We start from the raw sequence: 12,983 nt of genomic DNA on the forward strand, positions 1-12,983 counted from the left end.
CTACGACAGAGCCTTGATTCGAACCAGGATCTCTAGTGGCACAGCTAGCACTGCGATGCAGTGCCTTAGACCACTGTGCCACTCGGGAGACATTATAAGATTATAAGAGTACATGGCCATTAACGCCAGATTGTTCTTCAAGATGTTCAAACGTTCATAGATGACCAGCAGGGTCAAATAATAATCACAGTGGTTGTAGAGGGTGCAACAGGTCAGTACCTCATGAGTAAATGTCAGTTGGCTTTTCATATCCGAGCATTCAGAGGTCGAGACAGCAGGTGCGGTAGAGAGATAGAGAGAGAGAGGGAGAGTTGAAAACAGCAGATCTGGGACAAGGTAGCACGTCCGGTGAACAGGTCAGGGATCCATAGCCGCAGGCAGAACAGTTGAAACTGGAGCAGCAGCACGACCAGGTGGACTGGGGACAGCCAGGAGTCATCAGGCCAGGTAGTCCTGAGGCATGGTCCTAGGGCTCAAGTCCTCCGGAAGGGGAGGGAGATAGAGAGAATTAGAGGGAGCAGACTTAAATTCACACAGGACACAGGAGAAGACAGGAGAATTACACCAGATATTACACCTAGCCCCCTGGCACATAGACTATTGCAGCATTGATACTGGAGGCTGAGACGGGGGGGTCGGGGGACACTGTGGCCCCGTACGATGATACCCCCGGACAAGGCCAACCAGGCAGGATATAACCCCACCCAAGCACAGCCCCCACACCACTAGATGGATATCAACAGACAGCAACTTACTACCCTGAGACAAGGCTGATTATAGCCCACAAAGATCTCCTCCACCACACAAGCCCGAGGGGGTGCAAAACCGAACAGGAAGACAGTGACTCAACCCACTCAAGTGACGCACCCCTCCTAGGGACGGCATGGAAGAGCACTAGTAAGCCAGTGACTCAGCCCCCGTAACAGGGTCAGAGGCAGAGAATCCCAGTGGAGAGAGGGGAGCCGGCCAGGCAGAGACAGCAAGGGCGGTTCGTCGCTCCAGTGCCTTGCCATTCACCTTTGCACCCCTGGGCCAGACTACACTCAATCATAGAACCTACTGAAGAGATGAGTATTCAGTAAAGACTTAAAGGTCGAGACCGAGTCTGCATCTCTCACATGGATAGGCAGACCATTCCATAAAAATTGAGCTCTATAGGAGAAAGCCCTGCCTCCAGCGGTTTGCTTAGAAATTCTAGGGACAATAAGGAGGCCTGCGTCTTGTGACCGTAGCGTACGTGTAGGTATGTACGGTAGGACCAAATAGGAGAGATAGGTAGGAGCAAGCCCATGTAATGCTTTGTAGGTTAGCCTTGTAAGTGTAATCATTAATTTTTACAAAGTAATTAAATACACTTGTATTTAGAATTCAATTCTCAGACATTTCTTGATTGCCTATTACATTAACTCAACTGTAGTCTCTTGCATATTTTAATTATCTTTATAGAGTCAGATAAACATCTTAATAGTCTAATTGCCGTCTTATTATGAGTCACATGTAAGGTATATATAATATCATATATGATAAATATTACCCCCCTACAGAGGAGTTACTCAAAGACTCTGTGTCGCTGCTGTAGTTGAGGGAATTAGATCGCATGCATTCTCTGTAACATGGATAAACTGTAAGTAGCAGTACACAGTTTCCCAGATGTGGCAGCAAAGTTGACCTACAGTATAGTGCAGGAGTTCTTAAACTTTTTCAGTGTATTGCTGCAGACTACTCCAAGGCAGCGAGTGCTGCTACCTCTTACTGGAGGCTTCTGGAAGGGACTAGTGGCCCTCTCAAGGGGATGACCTAGACCCTCCACAGCTCCTCTTGTTAAACTGTATTTAGAGGGCAGGAAGGCCCTAGGTGTTTAAGGGCTCCAGGCAGAGGTTAACAAAGCATCTGATGGTAGTGGTTGCTTTTTCAGAGTCACCATGGTATGTTTTGATAGTATTCTCGTAATCTTCACTGATACCCCATATAGGCCTACAGTGCAATCAGGTTTGTAGGCCTCCTTGCTCGCACACAATTTTTCAGTTCTGCCCACAAATGTTCTATAGGATTGAGGTCAGGGCTTTGTGATGGCCACTCCAATACCTTGACTTTGTTGTCCTTAAGCCATTTTGCCACAACTTTGGAAGTATGCTTGAGGTCATTGTCCATTTGGAAGACCCATTTGCGACTAAGCTTTAACATCCTGACTGATGTCTTGAGATGTTGCTTCAATATATCCACATAGTTTTCCTTCCTCATGATGCCATTTATTTTGTGAAGTGCACCAGTCCCTCCTGCAGAAAAGCACCCCCACAGCATGATGCTGCCACGCCCGTGCTTCACGGTTGGGATGGTGTTCTTCGGCTTGCAAGCAATCCCCTTTTTCCTCCAAACATAACGATGGTCATTATGGCCAAAGTTCTATTTTTGTTTAATCAGACCAGAGGACATTTCTCCAAAAAGTATGATCTTTGTCCCCATGTGCAGTTGCAAACCGTAGTCTGGCTTTTTTATGGCGGTTTTGGAGCAGTGGCTTCTTCCTCGTTTTACTGTGGATATAGATACTTTTGAACCTGTTTCCTCCAGCATCTTCACAAGGTCCTTTGCTGTTGTTCTGGGATTGATTTGCACTTTTCGCACCAAAGTACTTTCATCTCTAGGAGACAGAACGCGTCTCCTTCCTGAGCGGTATGACGGCTGTGTGGTCCCATTGTGTTTATACTTGCGTACTATTGTTTGTACAGATGAACGTGGCACCTTCAGGCATTTGGAAATTGCCCCCAAGGATCAACCAGAGGTCTACAATTTTTTTTTTCTGAGGTCTTGGCTGATTTCTTTTGATTTTACCCTTGATGTCAAGAAATAGGCACTGAGTTTAAAGGTAGGCCTTGAAATACATCCACAGGTACACCTCCAATTGACTCAAATGATGTCAATTAGCCTCTCAGAAGCTTGCCATCATTTTCTGGAATTTTCCAAGCTGTTTAAAGGCACAGTCAACTTAGTGTATGTAAACTTCTGACCCACTGGAATTGTGATACAGTGAATTATAAGTGAAATAATCTGTCTGTAAACAATTGTTGGAAAAATTACTTGTGTCATGCACAAAGTAGACTTGCCAAAACTATAGTTTGTTAACAAGAAATTTGTGGAGTGGTTGAAAAATGAGTTTTAATGACTCCAACCTAAGTGTATGTAAACTTCAACTGTATGTACAGTAACTGTAGAGTCTGGCTCATTCTAATTGTTATACTTCAGTGCCTACCAGGCCAAGAGCTCAGTCAGTTCATTCCAGTTCACTGAGCACACTAATAGCCAGGCCATTCCTTCCCTCATCATCAGTGTCTCCCTCCTCCTTCCTTAGTCAGCTGTTCAGACCCTGCATCTGCTTTGACTGCCCTCACATAAGTCTCCCCCTCTCCAACCCCAAACAGCAATCAGGCCTCCCTCTTCTTTTGGAGTTGTGGGCAACTAAGTTAAGAGAGAAAGATAGTTTAAGCATCTATAAAAAGACCCCTTCCTCCATACTCCCTTGGGTAATGTCCTGCTTCTCTAATTGTAGCTAAGCCCCTCCATACCCGACAAACATACTGAGAGGAAAATAATACTTATCACCCACCTAAGCCCTTAACCCTTGACTGGCGACATGTCACAACTGATGTGCTAAATAGTTAAGTGTCGACTGGGACCTGAGTACTGATAATATTGGCCATTATGAGAGAGAGAACCCTGATGATGTCTTAGTAGCCATGTAGTTGACTGCATAGATTAATTCCATGCCACAGGTTCTTCAGGGGAGTCTTGTGAAGTTCTATCCTGAAGACTGTCTTTTTACCCTTATATAGAATGTTATCCTAGCTTCTGTTGGCTAAGCCAACCCATCTGTCTCAGTGGGGACCCCCAAGCTGGGTATATAACTCTTCCAGAGATGGTCCTCTCTCAGCCTCCACCGCGACACACACACTCTCCCTCACACACTTTCCCGTCCAGGAGAATGGCCCCCAAGAAGCCCGAGCCGAAGAAGGAGGTGGCAAAATCGACCCCACCAGCTCCGGAGCCAGAGAAGCCCAAGGAGCCCGAATTTGACCCCCAAAGCATTGCGGTGAGTGTCCAACTCATAGAAAATAGATTGTATGTTGTAATTCTATGGTCTAACCTCTCTGCGAGTCTTTGCTGTCATCTCCTCTCATCCACCTGTGTTTGTAGTGGAACTAATGACATTAAGTATGAGAGAGGAGGATGCTATCTTTAGTTGACGAGTTAGAGCTGTGTACAGGGAAGTCTGTCTAGTGAAAAAAAACATTGTTGTATTAGTTTTCAAAGTTCTATTGGCAACATTTCTTGGTATGGCTATCCTCTGCAAAGGATTTGCCATTTTCAGTGATGTAATAACCTTTCAGGTTAGTTATGTTCAGATCATTAAACCATCTCTGCTTGGTACAGTAACTGTTGAATCTGAATGAGATTATGTTGGAGGTAAATCAATGGTTCCTAATCAATTATATATTTTTTTCATTTTCTGTTCCTTTGGCTTTGGTAACTGGCATTCACTGTACGATCAAAGACTTGTTGGCGTAGTGGCACACATCCAACAAAACTTTCCAGCGACTGGATCAAGCAAACAGTTCATATAACTGTTTTATGTTCCCAACATGCTCTTTCAATGGACAAACAACATTTCAACCCATAACTGTAACTGGTTCCTCGTCAGGTTGTTTTTCTCAGGGATGATAAAAGACAAATTGGGCTGGTATTTGGTGCCAGAGATGTGCTACACCCGGATTCATCTGCATGCTTCTGTCTCTCTGGGGTTCTAGAACAGCCTTTCTAACGGGTCCCCAGTTGGAACTTTTCATTCTTATTGTTCTTATATTAGCCTGTGTTGGCCCCGGGGACAGTGGAGGAGAATTAGGTTTCACACGAAGCCCACCATCTTGAAACTAGGGCGCCCTGTTACTCTTAGAGACACAAATAAGGTGTCCACAGCTGACCTTGGAGGTCTTCAAAGAACTCCCCCCATGTCATGTACATAGTATGCGCCTCGGATGCACCTCATCCTTCATAATACAATTGCTAAATGTGCTTACAATGATGAGCTGGGCAAAATCAGTAGCAATATTCCCACTATTGAAGTGTTCTTTTTTTCTATTTCAGATTGAGTTCACTGCAGACCAAATTGACGGTAAACTGATCTTGCTTTAGAAAATCCAACATCTTTGATGTACATTTTACTATTTGTTATGGGGAAAGTGTATTGGATGACCTGACCTGTTGATGGCTTGCTAGTTTCCCCAGCTAACCCTGATGATCTGTGTTCTTCCCCAGAGTTCAAAGAGGCCTTCGTGCTTTTCGACAGGACCCCCAAAAGCGAGATGAAGATCTCTTACGCCCAGTGTGGTGACGTGATGAGGGCGCTGGGCCAGAACCCCTCCAACGAAGAAGTCATGAGAGTCCTAGGGAAACCCAAGCCACAGGGTCAGTGGCACACCAGTATTCTATAGACATTATATAGTAGTAGTGGTCACTGGTTACATGTTCGCACAGACATAGGCATCAATAATTTTCTCTGTAAGTGTATCCATCAGGTGCAACATTTGAACTGATGGCATCACAGTTTCTAGACATATCTGCCTTTTGACAATGACTCCAGCCATTGAACACGTGCATGGCCACACCATTGCTTAAGTTTCCGTTATCTCTTTACTCACCTTGAGCTCAGTAGAGGCTGAATGTTGATGGGTTGGGTTGGTTTCATTGAAAGTAACTCCTTCCCTTGCTCAATGTGCCACTATAGAAATGAACACCAAGCTGATCGGCTTCGAGATCTTCCTACCAATGTTCCAGCACATCTCCAAGTCCAAAAACCGGGGTACCTTTGAGGACTTTGTGGAAGGACTGCGTGTCTTTGACAAGGAGGGCAACGGCACCGTCATGGGCGCCGAGCTACGTCATGCACTCGCAACTCTTGGTTAGTGCCCATGTTCTATGTAGCTATAATCTCATGTTTATGACGTGATTATAGATGTGTAATGTATGCTCTATGAAGTTAATGTGAAACCCGTAAGGGTATCTGAAAGGAGGATTGGTTTGAGGTTTGGCTTCCCTTACGGAAAAACCACATTTATTTCATGTAACATTTTATTTCACATATGAAATTTCAAGTGATTTTCACGTGATCACGTAACCTTTCACATGTGGATAAAAAATGTCACATGTGAATATTCTTCACATAAGATTTCACAAAAATCAGTCCCCGGAAAGTCATGCAGTCGGAGTGTTTTCAACTTACATATTTGGCACACATTGGCATGCATTATTATAATGTGAATGTTTATTTATACAGTAATTAATATTAACATGTCCTCATCTGGGATTTGGACTCACAACCTCTTGGTCACTGCATTCAGACTTTTTTGCTATGCCACCATTTCTGTGTCAATGACTGATTTCACCTGTATTCCTACACTTTGGACATCAAAGTAAATCTCAGCTTTGTTAAAAATACACTCAAGAAAAACTATTATATTTATCATAGTGATTGAGTAACATTAAAACAGAATAATATGACACACCAACATTAGACTATACAGAAAACCCTCAAATTTCGGAACTTCTGAGCATGTTACAGACTTTTTTAGCGCAGCAGAAAGATAACCTAAATCCAGAGGTTCTGAGTTCAAATCCCAGGTGGGGTCATATACAGTACAAAGGAATCATGTGAAATAGATTCATATTGTCATTCGTTAAAGATTTGTACACTATTTTAGCTGAACAGCGCACAACTTACCTTAAGACCCCCACACCATTTCATTACTTCTCTTAGAAAAAAACATGTGAAATCTGCAGTTTCACATATGAGAATTGCATTTTCACAGTTGAAATAGCTGTTTTCACATGTTGAGCTGAAATGTTCACATGTGAAAGCAAAAGAGACACATGTGAGGTCAGTTGTGTTCACATGTATTAAATGTAGAATTTACATGTTAACACCACATTTTCACATTAGAGATTCACATGTGAAAACCTTTCACATTTAAAAAACGTTCACATTTAAAAAACGTTCACATGTGAAAACCTAACTCTCACATGTGGAATTGAATTTCCACATGAGAAAAACATTCACATGTGAAAATATAATTTTCAGTTTTACATGGATTTTCATGGTATCACATGTTGACATTTTTGCATCCCCATGTTTTCACATTTATTTCACATGAGATCATGTTCTCACGTGCTGAAATGTTTTCATGTGTTGCTTTTACATGTTGTCACATGTTATCACATTAACTTCGCATAAGGTCACGTGATCACATGTAATTACGTGAGATCACATGTGAAACACACATGATCACGTGAAATTCATGTGTTTTTTTCCGTAAGGGGTGTGTCTGTGAGGAGTGTTTAACACCATTTGAAATGTCTCACACCGCTACCGTTACACTTGCAGGAGAGAAGATGACAGAGAAAGAGATAGAGGTCGTGATGGAAGGACAAGAGGATGGCAACGGCTGCATTAACTACGAAGGTGCGGCAACATACGACTTTATGCAGTGTGCTGAGGAAACCTACTGGTTCCCACCTAATGTTAATACAGCCTCTGTTTCTATCTCTCTATTTCAGCCTTTGTGAAACACATCATGGCTGGGTGAATGATCAAGTGAGTACAGCATCTTAACTGTGAAGTGCATTACCTTTTTGCCGGCACCCTGAGTCGTGCATCAACATGTTCAAACTGATGAAGTAGGGAAAGTGAAATGACAGGTGTCTCTCTCTGTTGCAGAATTCATGATGTCGCTGATCTGAATCTCTTTTGTCAGCTCTTTCGTTCAAATCTTTGTACTCAATGTGTGTGATTGATTCTGTCTGTGTGTGTGTGAGTGGATGTGTGTGTCACAACGTTTCGACAATGGAAATAAATGTTCAACGTCAAACATCTAGGTCCAAAGCAATGTTTTATCTTTATTTCCATGCGTGACAGTTGCAAAGTGATAATATTGAGAGATGGTAACTATTTTCAAAGTGGTGTGCACTTCATCTGAAATGGGAGCGCTGTGTATTCCCTAAAGTGGGGGAGATCCTCTCCTTCTTTGGTGGTCGCATTGAAATCCATTATGTAATGGGTCTCTGGTGCATTCTTAGGTTTCACATGTTAAAAGCCTGCATCTGTCACGTACACATATTTAGACTAGCCAGTTGAGCAATGACATGTGATAACATTCCAAACAGGTGAGTGACAACTGTGCTTCTGTTTGTTAACTACATATCTGTGAGGGTTGTGGATTTAGAGGGAGAGAGAACTAGTTGTGAAATGTGTATATTCATACATGTACAGCATATTATGTTGCTAAGTAACTGTTTTCTACTGGTTGAACACTAAATAGAAACAACGGCCTCTGGCCTTGTATCTATGTAAATTCAGTCACATCAGAATGCCCACGTATTAGCATCATATGTTCTGGGATCTAATTGAATTAACCTCAATTCATAACACTGAAACCATAAACCAAAATTATTATTGCCTGAATGGTAATGCGAACTGGCACCAGAACAGTTGTATGCTGTAGCTACTGTAAGTCAAAGTAAATGAACAATAATTGGAAAATCCCTAGCTTTGCTGGTAAGATGGACTGATTTGGAGGCTTGAGAGGATCTGACCCTATACTCAGGGGATGAGACAACTGTTAAGAGCTCACCCTATTCAGTGAGTGATGCCAGAGCCATTGGGTGCAGCTGCTGTTGACGTAAGCTGGAGCTTAGGGACTGTTGTACCGACCGACTTAACACTGAAGTATGAGGATGCCCAACCCTACAGATGCAGAAGCATAAAAGCTAACCCACCCATCCTTTACCCCAATATATACACGCACACACACACACACACATACACACACACACATTTTTCTTAAACAACAAATATGTTTGCGTGATCTAATTTCTCATAAAACAACCCATATAGACCTGTCTCTGTCTGCCTCCCTCCACCCATCACCTGTTGGTCATGATGAGACACCATAAACATTGGCATCCCTTCTTTGCCTTTTTCACACATGACTTTAGCTAATCCACATCAGCTGTTGTTTTCTCTTTGTACATGTAGGTTTAGATGATATGTTATAGTGTGTGAGTATGCGTGAGTAAGATGTGCATACCAACATCTCTAGTCTTTACCCAGTGTATGGAAGAGGGAGGGGAGAGGAGGGGAGGGGAGAGGAGGGGAGGGGAGGGGAAGGGAAGGGTCTATGAAACCACATAAGTCTGGAGGGAGGGTAGGAGGGTAACCTCTCTGTAAAAGTCTAACATCTGATGCCAGATAATCCTCTGGACAATAGCCTTGGCCTGTAAACAATCCAACAGCCGCACCACCTGCCCCCCCAAAATACACCCTTGACCTCTCCCTGAAGACTGGGCATGGCTTGGGCCGGGAAGGAGAAGATGGACACCTTCCAGGCATGGCTGGTCAGTTGGTGTAGCACTCTCAGATGTTCTGTTTTATAGCAGAAAAGATGACGGAATGATGTAAAGAGTTTGAGTCACTGACCAGTAGGATTTCAATGCAGTAATGTTAGTGCAAAGTATTGAGTGTCACCGATACACTACGCTAAGTATGCGTCAATGCATGTAACCGTGGTAAACCACACAGAATACTTATACGAATACTCTACTACTGTATGTTGTTTAGTACATTAAACAACATTGGTTACACTCATAAAGAAATGATACAGAATACATGCATGTGTGTCGCAAAATGTAGACTGATAAGGAAGTAGCCGACACTTGTGTGTGACTTACAAAAAAGGCCTACTACAGTACATAACGCCATGTTGTGCATAGTGCTTTGACCTCACAAAGACACAAGTTTCAGCGTGGGAGACATGAATGCTTGTACCAACTCCTTAGAGCAGAGTCTATGATTGTACACTGAGTGTACGAAACATTAGGAACACCTTCCTAATATTGAGTTGCACCCCCCTTTGCCCTCAATTCGTAGCGGCATGGACTCTACAAAGTGTCGAAAGTGTTCCACAGGGATGCTGGCCCATGTTGACTGTAATGCTTCTCACAGTTGTGTCAAGTTGGTTGGATGTCCTTTGGGTGGTGGACCATTCTTGATACACACGGGAAACTGTTGAGCATGTGTAAACCGGTGCGCCTGGCACCTACTAACATACCCCATTCAAAGGCACTTAAATCTGTTGTCTTGCCCGTTCACCCTGAATGGCACACATTCACAACCCATGTCTTTATTTTTTAAATTGTTTTATTTAACTAGGCAAGTCAGTTAAGAACAAATTCTTATTTACAATGACGGCCTACACCAGCCAAACCCGGACGATGCTGGGCGAATTGTGCGCCGCCCTATGGGACTCCCAAACACGGCCGGTTGTGATACAGCTTGGAATCGAACCAGGGGGTCTGTAGTGACGCCTCAAGCACTGAAATGCAGTGCCTTAGACCGATGCGCCACTCGGGAGCCCACCCTTCATCGACACTGATTGAAGTGGATTTAACAGGTTACATCAATAAGGGATCATAGCTTTCACCTGGATTAACCTGGTCAGTCTATGTCATGGAAAGAGCATAATGTTTTGTACACTCAGTGTAAGTCTATGCTGGGGGATGTTATCCAGAGAAAGGATGCCACCCTGTGGCTAAAAAATCAAGGAGCTTTTTCTCTGTTCCTACTTGACTGCCTTTAGTTGAAATCCAACATAAATCTGCCTCACATGCCTAAAACCAGACTAGAACAGACTGACATATTCTGTCTTACACTTACAGTATATTGGCCCTGTGATAGACTTGTGTCCTTTCCAGGGGGTGTACTTGCACATCAAGCTGCCTCATTCTATAGAAACAGCCAAGGCTCATGCAAGGCTACTTACTTACTTACACTAATATGGTAATTAAATATTGCAATTCAATCAACAGTGCCGTACCATAGCCTATACACTATTATGCAAAGCTTTAGTGAGTGTCAATATGGCATAGACAGAACAATTTCAAACCACAGAACTGCAGATAGGATTTATCTTATTTTATTTGGCTTTGAAAGACCATAATCAGTAGTAAAATATGAATATTTATTTCAAGGTATGTTAAGATCAATTGTTAGATATTGGTTACAATTTAAGAGATTAATAATGTTAAATCACCTCAAATAAAATGCAGACCAAACACACCATAGTAATTTCAGACATGTACCATCTGCCTCTTTCTCACCCTCTCCCTCCTTTGTCCCTAACTGGAGAAAAAAATGCATGCCCATTCTCAAGTGGTCTGGTTGCTAAGCAACTCCAGGGGCTAACCTCAACCCTGCCTCATGGTTAAGACTTCCTCTATAAAATGTATGACACAACGCAATGCTTTCTGGCAACACTCTGTATGCAACATGTATTACACATGCAAACCATTGCTTTGCAAAATATCAGTATGTGTTTCTAGGAGGCTCCATCTCCTAATAAACATACCAGACCTAGGGTGAAATATGCCAAGTACTTTCATATAATAAACTTGAGGTGTGCTTGATTTAGCTTGGAGTTTGCACTTTGGGGACTATTCCATTGATTCCATAAGGAAACAAATTATATTCCATACACTGTAAGTGTATGTATAGTATAGTTACAAGTAATTACACAATTGTAACTAATTACTGCCCTCTGTGGTTGGTTTAGTATGGAGGAGTGTTAGATCAGTCAGTCTGCCAGTGCTGTAGGCAAGGCCTATAGATGTTTAGAGGTCACTAACAGTGACAAGCACAGTGCTTCCCTTGCTATACCCCACCCACAGGTTGTAGGGAAAGGGGGTATTGCCACTCCAGATCCCTCCAAGCAGGTTTTCCAGTAATTCTTACATAATCATTGGTAAATTGACACTAAGCCAGGCCTAGATGAATGGAAATTCAAATATATTAGATTATATGAGTCATTGGTTTAATGTAAGAAAATAACAAAAGGTGGCCTATTGGTAAAAATGGTGTCTGTCACGTATTACATAGGGCAGAAGGCTATTTAACAAGTTTGGTCTCCCATTGTGTCATTCATTTGGGTTAGCGTTGTAGATCATCTCTGAAGACCTGCAATTTGTTCATAGCAGCTAAACTAGTTTTAATATCATCATCTAACACCATCTTATCAACAGATCAGACAGAGGAGGCTGGTGGGAGGAGCTATCTGAGGACCTGCTCATTGTAATTTTTGGAATTGAGTAAATGGAAAGGCATCAAACACATCAAACATATGGAAACCACATGTTTGACTCCGTTCCATGAATTCCATTCCAGCCATTACAATGAGCCCGTCCTCCTATAGCTCCTCCTACCAGCCTCCTCTGAGATCAGTGTAGGCCTACACACAAACCTCTTATTTCAAGCATTCAAGTGCAGAACGGTCAGGAAGAATTTCAGAACAATCTCTGTCTGTACTTTGGCGCCCTCCTCCCCTTCAGGCCGCCTAGTGAACTACTATTCTCTGTCGGGTGTCCACTGAGTGACTGCAACTGGAGAGACAATAACTGTCTGCCACACAGGTAAGAGAGAAAGACGCCTTATCCATTTATAGCAAACCTAATACATTCTGAAAGTCATTGCGCCTAGGTGTCTTCGATTGATGAAGAATTCGAGCAATTTCCGCAAAACAAAAGTGCTATTCATGCTTGTTATTTAACGTTAGCTTTGAGCAACCGAGCGATTATTTTTTCTTCTGTTGCCAAGGTCTGGGTGTGAGGAGAGGTTGGGCCTGGGTACTGTCTTACCCTGGGTAGCTGCTTCATCGCAACAGGCAAGAGATCCAAACAAGCCATGTGGATAATTGGATCAAAAGTAGCTACATGGATTTGTCCAGAAACATGTACTTTGTAGTTTAATGTTATATATTTTGACTTTTAACTTAATTATGGAGATATGATAGCTGTCATGAGGTGTAAACTGAGGCTAGCTAATTAATGTAGCCAAGGGGTGTAGCTAGCAAGCTACAAATTAGCTAGCTAGCTATCAAACTAATTAGCTT

At 42.7% G+C, this 12,983-nt stretch overlaps 1 protein-coding gene across 1 annotated transcript; it reads left to right on the plus strand.

Annotated features, from left to right (window-relative positions):
* Positions 1-3,910: 3,910 nt before the first annotated feature.
* On the plus strand, positions 3,911-7,631 carry LOC311104301 (myosin light chain 4-like; the record flags this gene model as incomplete). Its single annotated transcript, XM_084146110.1, has 6 exons — positions 3,911-4,084; positions 5,137-5,164; positions 5,308-5,457; positions 5,777-5,950; positions 7,430-7,507; positions 7,603-7,631. 6 exons carry the CDS (start codon positions 3,911-3,913, stop codon positions 7,629-7,631), a joined length of 633 nt encoding a protein of 210 aa, XP_084002236.1.
* Positions 7,632-12,983: the final 5,352 nt, after the last annotated feature.

Source organism: Coregonus lavaretus (assembly GCF_964263955.1).
Source record: "Coregonus lavaretus genome assembly, chromosome: 28".
Lineage (NCBI taxonomy): Eukaryota > Metazoa > Chordata > Actinopteri > Salmoniformes > Salmonidae > Coregonus > Coregonus lavaretus.